Here is a 23751-nt window from a genome sequence, read left to right as displayed (position 1 = left end):
TATAGTCTAGTCTATAGTCTAGTCTATAGTCTAGTCTATAGTCTAGTCTATAGTCTAGTCTATAGTCTAGTCTAGTCTATAGTCTAGTCTGTAGTCTAGTCTATAGTCTAGTCTATAGTCTAGTCTATAGTCTAGTCTATAGTCTAGTCTATAGTCTAGTCTATAGTCTAGTCTATAGTCTAGTCTATAGTCTAGTCTATAGTCTAGTCTATAGTCTAGTCTATAGTCTAGTCTATAGTCTAGTCTATAGTCTAGTCTATAGTCTAGTCTATAGTCTAGTCTATAGTCTAGTCTATAGTCTAGTCTATAGTCTAGTCTATAGTCTAGTCTATAGTCTAGTCTAGTCTATAGTCTAGTCTAGTCTAGTCTAGTCTATAGTCTAGTCTAGTCTAGTCTATAGTCTAGTCTAGTCTATAGTCTAGTCTAGTCTAGTCTATAGTCTAGTCTAGTCTATAGTCTAGTCTAGTCTAGTCTATAGTCTATAGTCTAGTCTAGTCTATAGTCTAGTCTAGTCTATAGTCTAGTCTAGTCTATAGTCTAGTCTAGTCTATAGTCTAGTCTATGGTCTAGTCTATAGTCTAGTCTATAGTCTAGTCTATAGTCTAGTCTATAGTCTAGTCCACAGTGGGGCAGAATGGAAATTTTTTGGAAATAAATCTGGCATTTCTAAACGGCTGATCCGATCGGGATAAAATTTGGCGTGAGCGTAGCCAAGGAGTATTCGAGTTTAAGTTTTGAAGATGAACCCTGCAGATGCCCCAGGGACGGCGCTGTGGCGGCTCAAAGTAGGGTACCTACGACATGTAAAATTTTTAAACTCGTGCCATTTTTTTGTTTTTCACCCAAATACAAAGATTTTTATATTTTGTGAGAGCGCTCGACGAGATCTTGAAAAAACATGCTTGGACATACTACTTATCTCTTATAATATCCGAGTTATAGGCATTTAAAAATTTAGTGATACAAAATTTACCATACCTTGGTCCGCCTTTTTTTGAATACCGGGCGTAATTTTGGACCAAATGGACTCAATTTTTTCTTGTTAGTTAGACAACAAAATTTCCAATAATATACAAAAAATTTCAGATCAATATTGTTTACAGATCCAAAAATATACGTTTTTTAATTTAAAAATTCAAAAAATTTTAGATTTTTGGCGTTTTTTTGCCAAAAATATGTCTTAACTCTTTTATTAATAAAATAAAATTTTTATTAAGAACATATAACAATTTTATAGTTTTCTAAAAGGTATCTTTACGCAGAACGCTTTGGCGTAAAAAACTTGTCCTATTTTTTGAAAATGTTGCCACTGCGTCCTTCCGAATATGACCTATTTTTTATCAAAACTTCAACTTTGGGCGACATGTTCTAAAATCCCAAAGCTGGGATCAGAAAACTGAAAGCAGTTTTGGAAACCTCAATATGTTTTCTATTTACTCCAAAAGTATTTTCCCAGCCCTGAAAGAAATGTGGACCCTATGGGCAAAAAAGTAAAAAATCCCATTTTTGGGATTTTCATTCCTATTTTTGGGAATTGCGGGATGCCCTTTGACCTTTTCAATTTTTTTTTTGCATATTCTTATTTGAAATGACAAATTTAACAAGCGTTGAAAATTTCATTGAGTTTTGTTCATAAATAAAGATTTTGTCATATATTACATATTTGTTTAATTTCTAAAACTATGATTTATATCAAAATTTTAATAGGATCGCAGATAGCTACAACAATTTAGTCCATATTTATCCCTTAATATCATTTTTTAGTTAGATATGGAAATTCTCGACCCTTTACAAAAAATTTCAAGCCAATATCTCAATTACATTCAAAAATATGTTCATTTAAACCTGTGTCCTTTAATTTCATCTAAAATTTTTTTAATTTTTAAATTAAAAAACGTATATTTTTGGATCTGTAAACAATATTGATCTGAAATTTTTTGTATATTATTGGAAATTTTGTTGTCTAACTAACAAGAAAAAATTGAGTCCATTTGGTCCAAAATTACGCCCGGTATTCAAAAAAAGGCGGACCAAGGTATGGTAAATTTTGTATCACTAAATTTTTAAATGCCTATAACTCGGATATTATAAGAGATAAGTAGTATGTCCAAGCAAGTTTTTTCAAGATCTCGTCGAGCGCTCTCACAAAGTATAAAAATCTTTGTATTTGGGTGAAAAACAAAAAAATGGCACGAGTTTAAAAATTTTACATGTCGTAGATACCCTACTTTGAGCCGCCACAGCGCCGTCCCTGGGGCATCTGCAGGGTTCATCTTCAAAACTTAAACTCGAATACTCCTTGGCTACGCTCACGCCAAATTTTATCCCGATCGGATCAGCCGTTTAGAAATGCCAGATTTATTTCCAAAAAATTTCCATTCTGCCCCACTGTGTAGTCTATAGTCTAGTCTATAGTCTAGTCTATAGTCTAGTCTATAGTCTAGTCTATAGTCTAGTCTATAGTCTAGTCTATAGTCTAGTCTATAGTCTAGTCTATAGTCTAGTCTATAGTCTAGTCTATAGTCTAGTCTATAGTCTAGTCTATAGTCTAGTCTATAGTCTAGTCTATAGTCTAGTCTATAGTCTAGTCTATAGTCTAGTCTATAGTCTAGTCTATAGTCTAGTCTATAGTCTAGTCTATAGTCTAGTCTATAGTCTAGTCTATAGTCTAGTCTATAGTCTAGTCTATAGTCTAGTCTATAGTCTAGTCTATAGTCTAGTCTATAGTCTTGGCTATAGTTTAGTTTATAGTCTGTAGTCTAGTCAGTAGTTTAATGTAAAGTTAAGTTGTAAGTTAAGTCTATATTTTAGTCTATAGTCTTGTCTTTAGTCTTGTCTATAGTTTAGTCAGTAGTTTAGTCTACAGTTTTGTCTATAGGCTCGTCTACAGTGTAGTTTATAATCTATCCTATAACAAAGCCTATAGTTTAGTGTAACGTTAAAAGTTAAGTCTTTCAACTTAACTTAAGTTTACTTAAATGGTCTAGTCTAATCTATAGTTTAGTCTTTGAGTATTAATACTTCTACGATCGAGTCTTATGATCTCTTCCCAAAAAAATTCCTCTGCTCTAATTTTTCTTTCCAAATTATCAATATGATCAAAACATATGTTCCGATAAGGCAATGAATGAAAAAGAAAACATGAATTAAAAAAAAACTATTCCAAGTACATAGCAGCTATAAACAATAAAACCTATCTAAATATTAAAACTTATTGATAAAGTATGAACCGAAATAGTAACAAAATTGTCATAAAACCTTAATATTCTGAATCATAAACCAGTTTAAATTGGTAATACATATTGAAAATTTATGATCTAATCTATTACGTATTTGTACTTAAGTTGACTTCTAGAGGACAGTGTAAACAAAAACGTAAACAATATGTATTAGGGCTGTGCATAGTCTCTAGACTAGAAATTACAAAAACAAATTAATACAATGTTTTATCTCTATAAGGCAGCAGCTTAAATTTTCTAAATTTAAATGTATTTCAAATTCCTGTCATTTATTTTAAGTTTACGTTCAAAGTAGTAGAATATTTTGCAACAAAAACTAGTATAGATTTAAATGATAATGACACTTTACATTGTTTTTGAAAATTTCAAATTATTTTTAGACAATATTTCATGTTCATGTGTCATGCTAGTGCTAAGAATCTGCTGGTTGGTAGGTAGGTTGCATAGGCAACTCCTAAAATTTTAATTCAATTCGTTTTTAAAAAAATATTTGTTGTTTTTTTTCTATACGCAATTTCTATATAAATATAACATTTCCAATTGATAACCTTAGGATTGAACTATTAAAGTAGAGTGAGTGTCTTAACAGGCTAAATCCACTTAAAACATGTTACGTGTGTTGGATGACCAAGCACATCTCTTCCGACATTATGCAAACTTTTGCAATAGTTTTTTGTTTGGACAATTTATAAAAGATAAGATTATTATTATGAACTTCAATATTTTTATCTTTATATTGAAATTGTTTTTGGTACTAATTGGTATTTAGGTTTGTTTTGAATGGGAAAATTTGAAGTGAAACACAAGTTAGGTGATTAATATTTTAGATTTTAAAATATACTCGAAAGATAGAGAATAACTTGAATGATTTCTTTTGAGAAAACATAATCCAAACTAATAGCCCAATAGTAATAGTCTAGTCTTAAATACAGCTTATTCTAGACTATATATATACAACAAACCTATAGTCTAGTCTAGTCTAGTCTATAGTCTAGTCTATAGTCTAGTCTAGTCTAGTCTATAGTCTAGTTTATAGTCTAGTCTATAGTCTAGACTATAGTCTAGTCTATAGTCTAGTCTATAGTCTAGTCTATAGTCTAGTCTATAGTATAGTCTATAGTCTAGTCTATAGTCTAGTCTATAGTCTAGTCTATAGTCTAATCTATAGTCTAGTCTATAGTCTAGTCTATAGTCTAGTCTATAGTCTAGTCTATAGTCTAGTCTATAGTCTAGTCTATAGTCTATAGTCTAGTCTATAGTCTAGTCTATAGTCTAGTCTATAGTCTAGTCTATAGTCTAGTCTATAGTCTAGTCTATAGTCTAGTCTATAGTCTAGTCTATAGTCTAGTCTATAGTCTAGTCTATAGTCTAGTCTAGTCTAGTCTATAGTCTAGTCTATAGTCTAGTCTATAGTCTAGTCTATAGTCTAGTCCTAGTCTATAGTCTAGTCTATAGTCTAGTCTATAGTCTAGTCTATAGTCTAGTCTATAGTCTAGTCTATAGTCTAGTCTATAGTCTAGTCTATAGTCTAGTCTATAGTCTAGTCTATAGTCTAGTCTATAGTCTAGTCTATAGTCTAGTCTATAGTCTAGTCTATAGTCTAGTCTATAGTCTAGTCTATAGTCTAGTCTATAGTCTAGTCTATAGTCTAGTCTATAGTCTAGTCTATAGTCTAGTCTATAGTCTAGTCTATAGTCTAGTCTATAGTCTAGTCTATAGTCTAGTCTATAGTCTAGTCTATAGTCTAGTCTATAGTCTAGTCTATAGTCTAGTCTATAGTCTAGTCTATAGTCTAGTCTATAGTCTAGTCTATAGTCTAGTCTATAGTCTAGTCTATAGTCTAGTCTATAGTCTAGTCTATAGTCTAGTCTATAGTCTAGTCTATAGTCTAGTCTATAGTCTAGTCTATAGTCTAGTCTGTAGTCTAGTCTATAGTCTAGTCTATAGTCTAGTCTATAGTCTAGTCTATAGTCTAGTCTATAGTCTAGTCTATAGTCTAGTCAATAGCCTAGTCTATAGTCTAGTCTATAGTTTAGTCTATAGTCTAGTCTATAGTTTAGTCTATAGTCTAGTCTATAGTTTAGTCTATAGTCTAGTCTATAGTTTAGTCTATAGTCTAGTCTATAGTCTAGTCTATAGTCTAGTCTATAGTTTAGTCTATAGTCTAGTCTATAGTCTAGTCTATAGTCTAGTCTAGTCTATAGTCTAGTCTAGTCTATAGTCTAGTCTATAGTCTAGTCTAGTCTATAGTCTAGTCTAGTCTATAGTCTAGTCTATAGTCTAGTCTATAGTCTAGTCTATAGTCTAGTCTATAGTCTAGTCTATAGTCTAGTCTATAGTCTAGTCTATAGTCTAGTCTATAGTCTAGTCTATAGTCTAGTCTATAGTCTAGTCTATAGTCTAGTCTATAGTCTAGTCTATAGTCTAGTCTATAGTCTAGTCTATAGTCTAGTCTATAGTCTAGTCTATAGTCTAGTCTATAGTCTAGTCTATAATAGTCTATAGTCTAGTCTATAGTCTAGTCTATAGTCTAGTCTATAGTCTAGTCTATAGTCTAGTCTATAGTCTAGTCTATAGTCTAGTCTATAGTCTAGTCTATAGTCTAGTCTATAGTCTAGTCTATAGTCTAGTCTATAGTCTAGTCTATAGTCTAGTCTATAGTCTAGTCTATAGTCTAGTCTATAGTTTAGTCTAGTCTTATAGTTTAGTCTATAGTCTAGTCTATAGTCTAGTCTATAGTCTAGTCTATAGTCTAGTCTAGTCTATAGTCTAGTCTATAGTCTAGTCTATAGTCTAGTCTATAGTCTAGTCTATAGTCTAGTCTATAGTCTAGTCTATAGTCTAGTCTATAGTCTAGTCTAAGTCTAGTCTATAGTCTAGTCTATAGTCTAGTCTATAGTCTAGTCTATAGTCTAGTCTATAGTCTAGTCTATAGTCTAGTCTATAGTCTAGTCTATAGTCTAGTCTATAGTCTAGTCTATAGTCTAGTCTATAGTCTAGTCTATAGTCTAGTCTATAGTCTAGTCTATAGTCTAGTCTATAGTCTAGTCTATAGTCTAGTCTAGTCTAGTCTATAGTCTAGTCTATAGTCTAGTCTATAGTCTAGTCTATAGTCTAGTCTATAGTCTAGTCTATAGTCTAGTCTATAGTCTAGTCTATAGTCTAGTCTATAGTCTAGTCTATAGTCTAGTCTATAGTCTAGTCTATAGTCTAGTCTATAGTCTAGTCTATAGTCTAGTCTATAGTCTAGTCTATAGTCTAGTCTATAGTCTAGTCTATAGTCTAGTCTATAGTCTAGTCTATAGTCTAGTCTATATTCTAGTCTATAGTCTAGTCTGTAGTCTTGTCAATAGTCTACTCTAATCTATAGTCTAGTCTATAGTCTTGTCAATAGTCTACTCTAATCTATAGTCTAGTCTATAGTCTAGTCTATAGTGTATTCTATAATATCTATTTTAGGTCATTATCTTTTTATCTATTTTAGGTCATTTAGTTCGATTTTAAAATTAAATATTTATTCTTTTCTCTTCCAGGGCTCTACTTGTGCCTTAGTCGATGCCATTTTACGTTCCTACAAAGTTAAAACCGGTTTCTACAGTTCACCCCATCTAGTGTCGGTAACCGAACGCATACGCATTAATGGCCAACCCATATCAAAGCAAAAATTCAATCAATACTTCTGGCCTGTCTACAATAAGCTAATGGAAACACAGGAATATGAAAATGATATGCCGGCATATTTTAAATTTCTCACAGTTCTGTCATTTCACGTTTATCTGGGTGAAAAGGTAGATGTGGTGATATTGGAAGTGGGCATAGGTGGAGAATTAGATTGTACCAATGTAGTGCCCAATACAAAAACTGTGGGTATTTCTTCATTGGGTTTAGAACACACACAATTGCTGGGTAATACACTTAAAGAAATAGCCTGGCAAAAGGCGGGCATTATTAAGCCTCACTCCACGGTTTATACATCGGTTCAGCAAAAGGAATGTTTAGATGTTATATATGAAAGAGCAAAAGAAAAACAAGCGGTAGTGCATAGAGTACCAGAGTTTGAATCATATTTCCGAGATCCTTCAGTGGAACATGTTAAGAAACAGTTAAATAATTGCACGATACTAAATGGTTCTTTAGCTTTACAGTTGGCCTATGATTGGTTAAGACAAAATTGTAATGGTTTTCATCGAGAATATGAAGTAAATAAACCACAACTAACAGAACAGGCCATTAAAGGTATTTTGAACTGCAACTGGCCGGGCAGATGTCAAAAAGTGAAATTTTTTAATTTCAAGTAAGTTTTCTAGCAAAAGTTTCTTAATTAAGAAAATAATTTTACTTTCTTGTTTTAGTATTCATTTGGATGGAGCCCATACGGTGGAAAGTATGCAAGTATGTGGGCAATGGTTTTCACAAGTAACCGCCGATACAGCTATACCCAAAATTCTACTCTTCAATACTACAGGAGATCGTGATTCTGAAAAACTTTTAACTATTTTACGTAATTTCACCACTTTTGACTTGGTCTGTTTTGTACCAAATATTGCCTCTTTAACCAAAGATAAAAATCAAGATAATAAATCGATCTTATATAGTTATACGGAACAACTGAAACGAGCCCAAATGCATGCCACCAATTGGGAAAAAATGTGCCAGGAAGACAAAGAAACCAATACGGGCAAAGTATTTCCCACAATCGTTGAAAGTTTTCAACATATACGTCAGGTTTATAACAAATCAGAGGAATTAAATATATTAGTAACAGGTTCTATACATTTAATAGGAGCCACTATATTATCGCTAAATGAATTGTGTCCGGAGTTAAATGAGGAATATAAGTAGCTTTAGAATTTAACATAGACATTGTGAAAATTACTATAGTTTTTAGGTTATAGTTTTGTAAATAGCATTTACTTAATTAGAAATTGTTAATAATAATAAAAAAAATATGAATTGAATAAATTAAGAAAACATTTTCTTTAAAAAATTTTATACGAAAAAACAACACAAGAACTAGTGTATAGAGTGATCTATAAACCAGTCTATAGAGTGATCTATAGACCACTCTATAGATCACTCTATAGACCAGTCTATAGAGTGATCTATAGACCAGTCTATAGAGTGATCTATAGACCAGTCTATAGAGTGATCTATAGACCAGTCTATAGAGTGATCTATAGACCAGTCTATAGAGTGATCTATAGACCAGTCTATAGAGTGATCTATAGACCAGTCTATGGAGTTATCTATAGACCAGTCTATGGAGTGATCTATAGACCAGTCTATAGAGTGATCTATAGACCAGTCTATGGAGTGATCTATAGACCAGTCTATGGAGTGATCTATAGACCAGTCTATAGAGTGATCTATAGACCAGTCTTTAGAGTGATCTATAGACCAGTCAATAGAGTGATCTATAGACCAGTCTATGGAGTGAACTATAGACCAGTCTATAGAGTGATCTATAAACCAGTCTATAGATTGATCTATAGACCAGTCTATAGAGTGAACTATAGACCAGTCTATAAAGTGATCTATAGACCAGTCTATAGAGTGATCTATAGACCAGTCTATAGAGTGATCTATAGACCAGTCTATAGAGTGATCTATAGACCAGTCTAAAAAGTGATCTATAGACCAGTCTATAAAGTGATCTATAGACCAGTCTAAAAAGTGATCTATAGACCAGTCTAAAAAGTGATCTATAGACCAGTCTATAGAGTGATCTATAGACCAGTCTATAGAGTGATCTATAGACCAGTCTATAGAGTGATCTATAGACCAGTCTATAGAGTGATCTATAGACCAGTTTATAGAGTGATCTATAGACCAGTCTATAGAGTGATCTATAGACCAGTCTATAGAGTGATCTATAGACCAGTCTATAGAGTGATCTATAGACCAGTCTATAGAGTGATCTATATACCAGTCTATAGAGTGATCTATAGACCAGTCTATAGAGTGATCTATAGACCAGTTTATAGAGTGATCTATAGACCAGTCTATAGAGTGATCTATAGACCAGTCTATAGAGTGATCTATAGACCAGTCTATAGAGTGATCTATAGACCAGTCTATAGAGTGATCTATAGACCAGTCTATAGAGTGATCTATAGACCAGTCAATGGAGTGATCTATAGACCAGTCTATGGAGTGATCTATAGACCAGTCAATAGAGTGATCTATAAACCAGTCTATAGAGTGATCTATAAACCAGTCTATAGAGTGATCTATAGACCAGTCTATAGAGTGATCTACAGACCAGCCTATAGAGTGATCTATAGACCAGTCTATAGAGTGATCTGTAGACCAGTCTATAGAGTGATCTATAGACCAGTCTATAGACCAGTCTATGGAGTGATCTATAGACCAGTCTATAAACTGATCTACAGACCAGTCTATAGAGTGATCTACAGATCAGTCAATAGAGTGATCTATAGGCCAGTCTGTAAAGTGATCTATAGACCAGTGATCTATCCAGATACTTTATTTTAAGCGGAACTTTAACTTTTTAACATAAAAATTTACTCTTATCATAATTTCATATACTTTTTTTAAAAAATACTAATTTAAACAATTATATCCTTAAATATTTTGTTTTGGCTTTCAACACACATTTTCACACAGTTCCGCTTCAAGTCCGTTATTTATTTAGTTTTCAAAATTGCAATATATAATTGCACTTAAAGAAATAACTACAAAAATAAATTGTAATACAACAATAAAACTAAAAAAATATGTTCAATAATTTCTGATGCGGAAAATTTTAATAAGTTTTTGTGTGATTGCATTTGAAACCATCAAAATGTTGATGATGATTGTTTTATTGCAATTTTTTTTCTGTTTTTTTTTTTTTATTTGAAAAAAATTGTGTGCAATTTTAGAAATCATAAAGTAGCTAAACAAAAACAAACTAATTTGCAGACAGTAAAATGTTAAAGAAATACTTAGTTGCTAATTTTTAAAGTAAAATAATGACATTCTTTTAATGTGGTTTTTTTAAAGAGTAAACAACTTAAAATTCATTTTCTGGCAAAACTAGAAGAGCTAGAGCCTAAATAATGGAAATCTGAGATCACTATCAGTTCCTACCAAAACTCGATTATTGAGTGAAAAACTAAAAGTCCATTTTCTAGCGAAACTAGAAGAGCTAAAGCCTAAATAATGAAAATCTGTGATCAGTCTTATTTCCAACCAACACTCCATTTTAGAGTGAAAAACTAAAAGTCCATTTTCTGGCGAAACTAGAAGAGCTGGGGCCTAAATAATGAAAATTTGTGATCACTTTCATTTCCTACCAAAACTCGATTTTTGAGTGAAAAACTAAAAGTCCATTTTCTGGCGAAACTAGAAGAGCTAGGGCCTAAATAATGAAAATCTGTGATCACTTTTATTTCCTACCAAAACTCGATTTTAGTGTGAAAAACTAAAGTCCATTTTCTGGCGAAACTATAATAGCTAGAGCCTAAATGATGAAAATCTGTGATCACTTTTATTTCCTACCAAAACTCGATTTTAGTGTGAAAAACTAAAAGTCCATTTTCTGGCCAAACTAGAACAGCTAGGGCCTAAATAATGAAAATCTGTGATCACTTTTATTTCCTACCAAAACTCGATTTTTGTGTGAAGAACTAAAAGTCCATTTTCTGGCGAAACTAGAAGAGCTAGGGCCTAAATAATGAAAATCTGTGATCACTTTCATTTCCCACCAAAACCCGATTTTAGTGTGAAAAACTAAAAGTCCATTTTCTGGCGAAACTAGAAGAGCTAGGGCCTAAATAATGAAAATCTGTGATCAGTTTTATTTCCTACCAAAACTCGATTTTTGAATGAAAACCTAAAAGTCCATTTTCTGGCGAAACTAGAAGAGCTGGAGCCTAAATAATGAAAATCTGTGATCACTTTTATTTCCTACCAAAACTCGATTTTTGAGTGAAAAACTAAAAGTCCATTTTCTGGCGAAACTAGAAGAGCTAGGGCCTAAATACTGAAAATCTGTGATCACTATTATTTCCTACCAAAACTCGATTATTGAGTGAAAAACTAAAAGTCCATTTTCTAGCGAAACTAGAAGAGCTAGGGCCTAAATACTGAAAATCTGTGATCACTTTTATTTCCTACCAAAACTCGATTTTTGAGTGAAAAACTAAAAGTCCATTTTCTGGCGAAACTAGAAGAGCTAGGGCCTAAATACTGAAAATCTGTGATCACTTTTATTTCCTACCAAAACTCGACTTTTGAGTGAAAAACTAAAAGTCCATTTTCTGGCGAAACTAGAAGAGCTAGGGCCTAAATACTGAAAATCTGTGATCACTTTTATTTCCTACCAAAACTCGATTTTTGAGTGAAAAGCTAAAACTTCATTTTCTGGCGAAACTAGAAGAGCTAGAGCCTAAATACTGAAAATCTGTGATCACTTTTATTTCCTACCAAAACTCGATTTTTGAGTGAAAAACTAAAACTTCATTTTCTGGCGAAACTAGAAGAGCTAGGGCCTAAATACTGAAAATCTGTGATCACTATTATTTCCTACCAAAACTCGATTATTGAGTGAAAAACTAAAAGTCCATTTTCTAGCGAAACTAGAAGAGCTAGGGCCTAAATAATGAAAATCTGTGATCACTTTTATTTCCTACCAAAACTCGATTTTTAAGTGAAAAACTAAAAGTTAATTTTCTGGCGAAACTAGAAGAGCTAGGGCCTAAATACTGAAAATCTGTGATCACTTTTATTTCCTACCAAAACTAGGTTTTTGAGTGAAAAACTAAAACTTCATTTTCTGGCGAAACTAGAAGAGCTAGAGCCTAAATACTGAAAATCTGTGATCACTTTTATTTCCAACCAAAACTCGATTTTTAAGTGAAAAACTAAAAGTTAATTTTCTGGCGAAACTAGAAGAGCTAGGGCCTAAATACTGAAAATCTGTGATCACTTTTATTTCCTACCAAAACTCGATTTTTGAGTGAAAAACTAAAACTTCATTTTCTGGCGAAACTAGAAGAGCTAGGGCCTAAATACTGAAAATCTGTGATCACTTTTATTTCCAACCAAAACTCGATTTTTGAGTGAAAAATTAAAAGTCCATTTTCAGGCGAAACTAGAAGAGCTAGAGCCTAAATACTGAAAATCTGTGATCACTTTTATTTCCAACCAAAACTAAAAGTCCATTTTCTGGCGAAACTAGAAGAGCTAGCGCCTAAATACTGAAAATCTGTGATCACTTTCATTTCCAACCAAAACTCGATTTTTGAGTGAAAAACTAAAAGTCCATTTTCTGGCGAAACTAGAAGAGCTAGAGCCTAAATAATGGAAATCTGTGATCACTTTTGAGTGAAAACCTAAAAGTCCATTTTCTGGCGAAACTAGAAGAGCTAGAGCCTAAATAATGGAAATCTGTGATCACTTTTGAGTGAAAACCTAAAAGTCCATTTTCTGGCGAAACTAGAAGAGCTAGAGCCTAAATAGTGAAAATCTGTGATCACTTTTATTTTCTACCAGAACTCGATTTTTGAGTGAAAAACTAAGAGTCCATTTTCTGGCCAAACTAGAAGAGCTAGGGCCTAAATACTGAAAATCTGTGATCACTTTTATTTCGTAACAAAACTCGATTTTTGAGTGAAAAACTAAAAGTCCATTTTCTGGCGAAACTAGAAGAGCTAGAGCCTAAATAATGAAAATCTGTGATCACTTTTGAGTGCAAAACTAAAAGTCCATTTTCTGGCGAAACTAGAAGAGCTAGAGCCTAAATAATAAAAATCTGTGATCACTTTTATTTTCTACCAGAACTCGATTTTTGAGTGAAAAACTAAGAGTCCATTTTCTGGCCAAACTAGAAGAGCTAGGGCCTAAATAATGAAAATCTGTGATCACTTTTATTTCCAACCAAAATTCGATTTTTGAGTGAAAAACCAAAAGTTCATATTCTGGCGAAATTAGAAGAGCTATAGCCTAACTAATGAAAATCTGTGATCACTATTATTTCCTACCAAAACTCGATTTTTGAGTGAAAAACTAAAAGTCCATTTTCTGGCGAAACTAGAAGAGCTAAAGGCTAAATAATGAAAATCTGTGATCACTTTTATTTCCAACCAAAACTCGATTTTTGAGTGAAAAACTAAAAGTCCATTTTCTGGCCAAACTAGAAGAGCTAGGGCCTAAATACTGAAAATCTGTGATCACTTTTATTTCCAACCAAAACTCGATTTTTGAGTGAAAAACTAAAACTAAAGTCCATTTTCTGGCGAAACTAGAAGAGCTAGGGCCTAAATACTGAAAATCTGTGATCACTTTCATTTCCAACCAAAACTCGATTTTTGAGTGAAAAACTAAAAGTCCATTTTCTGGCGAAACTAGAAGAGCTAGCGCCTAAATACTGAAAATCTGTGATCACTTTCATTTCCAACCAAAACTCGATTTTTGAGTGAAAAACTAAAAGTCCATTTTCTGGCGAAACTAGAAGAGCTAGGGCCTAAATACTGAAAATCTGTGATCACTTTTATTTCCAACCAAAACTCGATTTTTGAGTAAAAAACTAAAAGTTCATTTTCTGGCGAAACTAGAAGAGCTAGGGCCTAAATAGTGAAAATCTGTGATCACTTTCATTTCCAACCAAAACTCGATTTTTGAGTGAAAAACTAAAAGTCCATCTTCTGGCGAAACTAGAAGAGCTAAAGCCTAAATAATGAAAATCTGTGATCAGTCTTTCCTACCAAAACTCGATTTTTGAGTGAAAAACTAAAAGTCCATTTTCTGGCGAAACTAGAAGAGCTAGAGCCTAAATAATAAAAATCTGTGATCACTTTTATTTTCTACCAGAATTCGATTTTTAAGCGAAAAACTAAAAGTCCATTTTCTGGCCAAACTAGAAGAGCTAGGGCCTAAATAATGAAAATCTGTGATCACTATTATTTCCTACCAAAACTCGATTTTTAAGTGAAAAACTAAAAGTCCATTTTCTGGCGAAACTAGAAGAGCTAGGGCCTAAATACTGAAAATCTGTGATCACTTTTATTTCCAACCAAAACTCGATTTTTGAGTAAAAAACTAAAAGTTCATTTTCTGGCGAAACTAGAAGAGCTAGGGCCTAAATAGTGAAAATCTGTGATCACTTTCATTTCCAACCAAAACTCGATTTTTGAGTGAAAAACTAAAAGTCCATCTTCTGGCGAAACTAGAAGAGCTAAAGCCTAAATAATGAAAATCTGTGATCAGTCTTATTTCCTACCAAAACTCGATTTTTGAGTGAAAAACTAAAAGTCCATTTTCTGGCGAAACTAGAAGAGCTAGAGCCTAAATAATAAAAATCTGTGATCACTTTTATTTTCTACCAGAATTCGATTTTTAAGCGAAAAACTAAAAGTCCATTTTCTGGCCAAACTAGAAGAGCTAGGGCCTAAATAATGAAAATCTGTGATCACTATTATTTCCTACCAAAACTCGATTTTTAAGTGAAAAACTAAAAGTCCATTTTCTGGCGAAACTAGAAGAGCTAGGGCCTAAATACTGAAAATCTGTGATCACTTTTATTTCCAACCAAAACTCGATTTTTGAGTGAAAAACTAAAAGTCCATTTTCTGGCCAAACTAGAAGAGCTAGGGCCTAAATAATGAAAATCTGTGATCACTTTTATTTCCTACCAAAACTCGATTTTTGAGTCAAAAACTAAAAGCCCATTTTCTGGCGAAACTAGAAGAGCTAGAGCCTAAATAATGAAAATCTGTGATCACTTTTATTTCCTACCAAAACTCGATTTTTGAGTGAAAAACTAAATGTTGATTTTCTGGCGAAACTAGAAGAGCTAGAGCCTAAATAATGAAAATCTGTGATCACTTATATTTCCTAACAAAACTCGATTTTTGAGTGAAAAACTAAAAGTCCATTTTCTGGCGAAACTAGAAGAGCTAGAGCCTAAATAATGAAAATCTGTGATCACTTTTATTTCCTACCAAAACTCGATTTTTGAATGAAAAACTAAAAGCCCATTTTCTGGCCAAACTAGAAGAGCTAGGGCCTAAATACTGAAAATCTGTGATCACTTTTATTTCGTAACAAAACTCGATTTTTGAGTGAAAAACTAAAAGTCCATTTTCTGGCGAAACTAGAAGAGCTAGAGCCTAAATAATAAAAATCTGTGATCACTTTTATTTCCTACCAAAACTCCATTTTTGAGTAAAAAACTAAAAGTCCATTTTCTGGCGAAACTAGAAGAGCTAGGGCCTAAATAATGAAAATCTGTGATCACTTTTATTTCCTACCAAAACTCGATTATGAAAAATAATAAATAATGAAAATCTGTGATCACTTGTATTTCCTACCAAAACTCGATTTTTGAGTGAAAAACTAAAAGTCCATTTTCTGGCGAAACTAGAAGAGCTAGGGCCTAAATACTGAAAATCTGTAATCACTTTTATTTCCTACCAAAACTCGATTTTCGAGTGAAAAACTAAAAGTCCATTTTCTGGCCAAACTAGAAGAGCTAGGGCCTAAATACTGAAAATCTGTGATCACTTTTATTTCCTACCAAAACTCGATTATGAAAAATAATAAATAATGAAAATCTGTGATCACTTGTATTTCCTACCAAAACTCGATTTTTGAGTGAAAAACTAAAAGTCCATTTTCTGGCGAAACTAGAAGAGCTAGGGCCTAACTACTGAAAATCTGTGATCACTTTTATTTCCAACCAAAACTCGATTTTTGAGTGAAAAACTAAAAGTTCATTTTCTGGCGAAACTAGAGGAGCTAGGGCTTAAATAATGAAAATCTGTGATCACTCTTATTTCCTACCAAAACTCGATTTTTGAGTGAAAAACTAAAAGTCCATTTTCTGGCGAAACTAGAAGAGCTAGGGCCTAAATAATGAAAATCTGTGATCACTTTTATTTTCTACCAAAACTCGATTTTTCAGTGAAAAACTAAAAGTCCATTTTCTGGCGAAACTAGAAGAGCTAGGGCCTAAATACTGAAAATCTGTGATCACTTTCATTTCCTACCAAAACTCGATTTTTGAGTGAAAAACTAAAAGTCCATTTTCTGGCGAAACTAGAAGAGCTAAAGGCTAAATAATGAAAATCTGTGATCACCATTACTTCCTACCAAAACTTGATTTTTGAGTGAAAAACTAAAAGTCCATTTTCTGGCGAAACTAGAAGAGCTAGGGCCTAAATAATGAAAATCTGTGATCACTTTTATTTCCAACCAAAACTCGACTTTTGAGTGAAAAACTAAAAGTCCATTTTCTGGCGAAACTAGAAGAGCTAGGGCCTAAATAGTGAAAATCTGTGATCACTTTTATTTCCAACCAAAACTCGATTTTCGAGTGAAAAACTAAAAGTCCATTTTCTGGGGAAACTAGAAGATCTAGAGCCTAAATAATAAAAATCTGTGATCACTTTTATTTTCTACCAAAACTCGATTTTTCAGTGAAAAACTAAAAGTCCATTTTCTGGCGAAACTAGAAGAGCTAGGGCCTAAATACTGAAAATCTGTGATCACTTTTATTTCCAACCAAAACTCGATTTTTGAGTGAAAAACTAAAAGTCCATTTTGTGGCGAAACTAGAAGAGCTAGGGCCTAAATACTGAAAATCTGTGATCACTTTCATTTCCAACCAAAACTCGATTTTTGAGTGAAAAACTAAAAGTTCATTTTCTGGCGAAACTAGAAGAGCTAGGGCCTAAATAGTGAAAATCTGTGATCACTTTCATTTCCAACCAAAACTCGATTTTTGAGTGAAAAACTAAAAGTCCATTTTCTGGCGAAACTAGAAGAGCTAGAGCCTAAATAATGAAAATCTGTGATCACTTTTATTTTCTACCAAAACTCGATTTTTGAGTGAAAAACTAAAAGTCCAGTTTCTGGCGAAACTAGAAGAGCTAGAGCCTAAATAATGGAAATCTGTGATCACTTTTGAGTGAAAAACTAAAAGTCCATTTTCTGGCGAAACTAGAAGAGCTAGGGCCTAAATAGTGAAAATCTGTGATCACTTTCATTTCCAACCAAAACTCGATTTTTGAGTGAAAAACTAAAAGTCCATTTTCTGGCGAAACTAGAAGAGCTAGAGCCTAAATAATGGAAATCTGTGATCACTTTTGAGTGTAAAACTAAAAGTCCATTTTCTGGCGATACTAGAAGAGCTAGGGCCTAAATAATGAAAATCTGTGATCACTTTCATTTCCTACCAAAACTCGATTTTTGAGTGAAAAACTAAAAGTCCATTTTATGGCGAAACTAGAAGAGCTAGGGCCTAAATACTGAAAATCTGTGATCACTTTTGAGTGAAAAACTAAAAGTCCATTTTCTGGCGAAACTAGAAGAGCTAGGGCCTAAATAATGAAAATCTGTGATCACTTTCATTTCCTACCAAAACGCGATTTTTGAGTGAAAAACTAAAAGTTCATTTTCTGGCGAAACTAGAAGAGCTAGAGCCTAAATAATGGAAATCTGTGATCACTTTTGAGTGAAAAACTAAAAGTCCATTTTCTGGCGAAACTAGAAGAGCTAGGGCCTAAATAATGAAAATCTGTGATCACTTTCATTTCCTACCAAAACCCGATTTTTGAGTGAAAAACTAAAAGTCCATTTTCTGGCGAAACCAGAAGAGCTAGAGCCTAGAAGAGCTAGGGCCTAAATAATGAAAATCTGTGATCAGTTTTATTTCGAACCAAAACTCGATTTTTGAGTGAAAAACTAAAAGTCCATTTTCTGGCCAAACTAGAAGAGCTAGGGCCTAAATAATGAAAATCTGTGATCAGTTTTATTTCCAACCAAAACTCGATTTTTGAGTGAAAAACTAAAAGTTCATTTTCTGGCGAAACTAGAAGAGCTACAGCCTAAATACTGAAAATCTGTGATCACTTTTATTTCCTACCAAAACTCGATTTTTGAGTGAAAAACTAAAAGTCCATTTTCTGGCGAAACTAGAAGAGCTAGGGCCTAAATAGTGAAAATCTGTGATCACTTTCATTTCCAACCAAAACTCAATTTTTGAGTGAAAAACTAAAAGTCCATTTTCTGGCGAAACAAGAAGAGCTAGAGCCTAAATAATAAAAATCTGTGATCACTTTTATTTTCTACCAAAACTCGATTTTTGAGTGAAAAACCAAAAGTCCATTTTCTGGCGAAACTAGAAGAGCTAGAGCCTAAATAATGAAAATCTGTGATCACTTTTATGTCCAACCAAAACTCGATTATTGAGTGAAAAACTAAAAGTCCATTTTCTGGCAAACCTAGAAGAGCTAGAGCCTAAATAATGAAAATCTGTGATCACTTTTATGTCCTACCAAAACTCGATTTTTGAGTGAAAAACTAAAAGTTCATTTTCTGGCGAAACTAGAAGAGCTAGGGCCTAAATAATGAAAATCTGTGATCAGTTTTATGTCCAACCAAAACTCGATTTTTGAGTGAAAAACTAAAAGTCCATTTTCTGGCGAAACTAGAAGAGCTAGGGCCTAAATACTGAAAATCTGTGATCACTTTTATGTCCAACCAAAACTCGATTTTTGAGTGAAAAGCTAAAAGTCCATTTTCTGGCGAAACTAGAAGAGCTAGGGCCTAAATACTGAAAATCTGTGATCACTTTTGAGTGAAAAACTAAAAGTCCATTTTCTGGCGAAACTAGAAGAGCTAGAGCCTAAATAGTGAAAATCTGTAATCACTTTTGAGTGAAAAACTAAAAGTCCATTTTTAGGCGAAACTAGGAGAGCTAGGGCTTAAATAATGAAAATCTGTGATCACTTTTATTTCCTACCAAAACTCGATTATTGAGTGAAAAACTAAAAGTACATTTTCTGGCGAAACTAGAAGAGCTAGAGCCTTAATAATGAAAACCTGTGATCACTTTTATTTCCTATCAAAACTCGATTTTTGAGTAAAAAACTAAAAGTCCATTTTCTGGCGAAACTAGAAGAGCTAAAGGCTAAAAGAAGGGCCTAAGTAATGAAAATCTGTGATCACTTTTATTTCCTACCAAAACTCGATTTTTGAGGGAAAACTAAAAGTCCATTTTCTGGCGAAACTAGAAGAGCTAGGACCTAAATACTGAAAATCTGTGATCACTTTCATTTCCTACCCAAACTCGATTTTTGAGTGAAAAACTAAAAGTACATTTTCTGGCGAAACTAGAAGAGCTAGAGCCTTAATAATGAAAACCTGTGATCACTTTTATTTCCTACCAAAACTCGATTATTGAGTGAAAAACTAAAAGTACATTTTCTGGCGAAACTAGAAGAGCTAGAGCCTTAATAATGAAAACCTGTGATCACTTTTATTTCCTACCAAAACTCGATTTTTGAGGGAAAACTAAAAGTCCATTTTCTGGCGAAACTAGAAGAGCTAGGACCTAAATACTGAAAATCTGTGATCACTTTCATTTCCTACCCAAACTCGATTTTTGAGTGAAAAACTAAAAGTCCATTTTCTGGCGAAACTAGAAGAGCTAGAGCCTAAATAATGAAAATCTGTAATCACTTGTATTTCCTACCAAAACTCTACTTTTGACTGAAAAATTAAAAGTCCATTTTCTGACAAAACTAGAAGAGCTAGGGCCTTAATAATGAAAATCTGTGATCACCTTTATTTCCTACCAAAACTCGATTTTTGAGTGAAAAACTAAGAGTCCATTTTCTGGCGAAACTAGAAGAGCTAGGGCCTAAATAGTGAAAATCTGTGATCACTTTTATTTTCTACCAAAACTTGATTTCTGAGTGAAAAACTAAAAGTCCATTTTCTGGCGAAACTAGAAGAGCTAGAGCCTAAATAATAAAAATCTGTGATCACTTTTATTTTCTACCAAAACTGATTTTTGAGTGAAAAACTAAAAGTCCATTTTCTGGCCAAACTAGAAGAGCTAGGGCCTAAATACTGAAAATCTGTGATCACTTTTATTTCCAACCAAAACTCGATTTTTGAGTGAAAAACTAAAAGTCCATTTTCTGGCGAACCTAGAATAGCTAGAGCCTAAATACTGAAAATCTGTGATCACTTTTATTTCCAACCAAAACTCAATTTTTGAGTGAAAAACTAAAAGTCCATTTTCTGGCGAAACTAGAAGAGCTAGAGCCTAAATACTGAAAATCTGTGATCACTATTATTTCCTACCAAAACTCGATTTTTGAGTGAAAAACTAAAAGTCCATTTTCTGGCGAAACTAGAAGAGCTAGGGCCTAAATACTGAAAATCTGTGATCACTATTATTTCCAACCAAAACTCGATTTTTGAGTGAAAAACTAAAAGTCCATTTTCTGGCGAAACTAGAAGAGCTAGAGCCTAAATACTGAAAATCTGTGATCACTTTTATTTCCAACCAAAACTCGATTTTTGAGTGAAAAACTAAAAGCCCATTTTCTGGCGAAATTAGAAGAGCTAGAGCCTAAATAATGAAAATCTGTGATCACTATTATTTCCTACCAAAACTCGACTTTTGAGTGGAAAACTAAAAGTCCATTTTCTGGCGAAATTAGAAGAGCTAGGGCCTAAATACTGAAAATCTGTGAACACTTTTATTTCCAACCAAAACTCGATTTTTGAGTGAAAAACTAAAAGTCCATTTTCTGGCGAAATTAGAAGAGCTAGAGCCTAAATAATGAAAATCTGTGATCACTATTATTTCCTACCAAAACTCGACTTTTGAGCGGAAAACTTAAAGTCCATTTTCTGGCGAAACTAGAAGAGCTAGAGCCTAAATACTGAAAATCTGTGATCACTTTTATTTCCAACCAAAACTCGAATTTTGAGTGAAAAACTAAAAGTCACTTTTCTGGCGAAACTAGAAGAGCTATAGCCTAAATAATGAAAATCTGTGATCACTTTTATTTCCAACCAAAACTCGATTTTTGAGTGAAAAACTAAAAGTCCATTTTCTGGCGAAACTAGAAGAGCTATAGCCTAAATAATGAAAATCTGTGATCAGTATTATTTCCTACCAAAACTCGATTTTTGAGTGAAAAACTAAAAGTCCATTTTCTGGCGAAATTAGAAGAGCTAAGTAATGAAAATCTGTGATCAGTATTATTTCCTACCAAAACTTGATTTTTGAGTGAAAAACTAAAAGTTCACTGGCGAAACTAGAAGAGCTAGGGCCTATATACTGAAAATCTGTGATCACTTTTATTTCCAACGAAAACTCGATTTTTGAGTGAAAAACTAAAAGTCCATTTTCTGGCGAAACTAGAAGAGCTAGGGCCTTAATACTGAAAATCTGTGATCACTTTTATTTCCTACCAAAACTCGATTTTTGAGTGAAAAATTAAAAATCCATTTTCTGGCGAAACTAGAAGAGCTAGGGCCTAAATACTGAAAATCTGTGATCACTTTGGACTAAAAGTCCATTTTCTGGCGAAACTAGAAGAGCTAGGGCCTAAATAATGAAAATCTGTGATCACTTTCATTTCCTACCAAAACTCGATTTTTGAGTGAAAAAATAAAAGTCCACTTTCTGGCGAAACTAGAAGAGCTAGGGCCTAAATAATGAAAATCTGTGATCACTTTTATTTCCTACCAAAACTCGATTTTTGAGTGAAAAACAAAAAGTCCATTTTCTGGCGAAACCAGAAGAGCTAGGGCCTAAATAATGAAAATCTGTGAAAACTCGATTTTTAAGTGCAAAACTAAATGCTGATTTTCTGGCGAAACTAGAAGAGCTAGGGCCTAAATAATGAAAATCTGTGATCACTTTTATTTCCTACCAAAACTCGATTTTTGAGTCAAAAACTAAAAGTCCATTTTCTGGCGAAACTAGAAGAGCTAGAGCCTAAATAATGAAAATCTGTGATCACTTTTATTTCCTACCAAAAGTCGATTTTTGAGTGAAAAACTAAAAGTCCATTTTCTGGCGAAACTAGAAGAGCTAGGGCCTAAATACTGAAAATCTGTGATCACTTTTATTTCCTACCAAAAGTCGATTTTTGAGTGAAAAACTAAAAGTCCATTTTCTGGCGAAACTAGAAGAGCTAGGGCCTAAATACTGAAAATCTGTGATCACTTTTATTTCCTACCAAAACTCGATTTTTGAGTCAAAAACTAAAAGTCCATTTTCTGGCGAAACTAGAAGAGCTAGAGCCTAAATAATGAAAATCTGTGATCACTTTTATTTCCTACCAAAAGTCGATTTTTGAGTGAAAAACTAAAAGTCCATTTTCTGGCGAAACTAGAAGAGCTAGGGCCTAAATAATGAAGATCTGTGATCACTTTTATTTCCAACCAAAACTCGATTTTTGAGTGAAAAACTAAAAGTCCATTTTCTGGCGAACCTAGAAGAGCTAGAGCCTAAATACTGAAAATCTGTGATCACTTTTATTTCCAACCAAAACTCAATTTTTGAGTGAAAAACTAAAAGTCCATTTTCTGTCGAAACTAGAAAAGCTAGGGCCTAAATAATGAAAATCTGTGATCAGTCTTATTTCCGAACAAAACTCGATTTCTGATTCAAAAACTATAAGTCCATTTTCTGGCGAAACCAGAAGAGCTAGGGCCTAAATAATGAAAATCTGTGATCACTTTTATTTCCTACCAAAACTCGATTTTTCAGTGAAAAACTAAAAGTCCATTTTCTAGCGAAACTAGAAGAGCTAGGGCCTAAATAATGAAAATCTGTGATCACTTTTTAGTGAAAAACTAAAAGTCCATTTTCTGGCAAAACTAGAAGAGCTAGAGCCTAAATAATGAAAATCTGTGATCACTTTTATTTCCTACCAAAACTCGATTTTTGAGTGAAAAACTAAAAGTCCATTTTCTGTCGAAACTAGAAGAGCTAGAGCCTAAATAATGAAAATCTGTGATCACTTTTTTTTCTTACCAAAACTCGAGTTTTGATTAAAAAACTAAAAGTTAATTTTCTGGCGAAACTAGAAGAGCTAGAGCCTAAATAATGAAAATCTGTGATCAGTCTTAGACTATAATCTAGTCTATAATCTGGACTATAGTCTAGTCTATAATCTGAACTATAGTCTAGTCTATAGTCTGGACTATAGTTTAATCTATAATCTGAACTATAGTCTAGCCTACAGTCTGGACTATAGTCTAGTCTATAGTCTGTACTATAGTCTAGTCTAGTCTATAGTCTGTACTATAGTCTAGTCTAGTCTGTAGTCTGTACTATAGTCTAGTCTAGTCTATTGTCTGTACTATAGTCTAGTCTAGTCTATAGTCTGTACTACAGTCTAGTCTATTCTAGTCTATAGTCTGTACTACAGTCTAGTCTAGTCTATAGTCTGTACTATAGTCCAGTCTATAGTCTGTACTACAGTCTAGTCTAGTCTAGTCTATAGTCTGTACTATAGTCTAGTCTAGTCTAGTCTATAGTCTGTACTATAGTCTAGTCTGTAGTCTGTACTATAGTCTAGTCTAGTCTATTGTCTGTACTATAGTCTAGTCTATAGTCTGTACTACAGTCTAGTCTATTCTAGTCTATAGTCTGTACTACAGTCTAGTCTAGTCTATAGTCTGTACTATAGTCTAGTCTATAGTCTGTACTACAGTCTAGTCTAGTCTAGTCTATAGTCTGTACTATAGTCTA

General features: G+C 33.2%; 1 protein-coding gene across 2 annotated transcripts in view; it reads left to right on the top strand.

Annotated features, from left to right (window-relative positions):
- LOC119613354 (folylpolyglutamate synthase, mitochondrial-like) overlaps nt 1-8211 on the top strand; it is a 10082-nt gene extending 1871 nt beyond the window's left edge. For both annotated transcript variants that reach the window (XM_037969372.1, XM_037969371.1), the window contains 2 exons: nt 6773-7533; nt 7592-8211. In XM_037969372.1, coding sequence (XP_037825300.1) covers nt 6773-7533; nt 7592-8081 — 1251 coding nt within the window. In that variant the 3' untranslated portion in view covers nt 8082-8211. The remainder of the gene's footprint in view (nt 1-6772; nt 7534-7591) is intronic.
- The last annotated feature ends 15540 nt before the right edge of the window (nt 8212-23751 follow it).

Source organism: Lucilia sericata, unplaced genomic scaffold (genome assembly GCF_015586225.1).
Source record: "Lucilia sericata isolate MDLA Ls3-8-SP2 unplaced genomic scaffold, ASM1558622v1 Contig002080F_arrow, whole genome shotgun sequence".
NCBI classification, from domain to species: domain Eukaryota; kingdom Metazoa; phylum Arthropoda; class Insecta; order Diptera; family Calliphoridae; genus Lucilia; species Lucilia sericata.
This window is presented reverse-complemented; position numbering and strand designations above follow the sequence as displayed.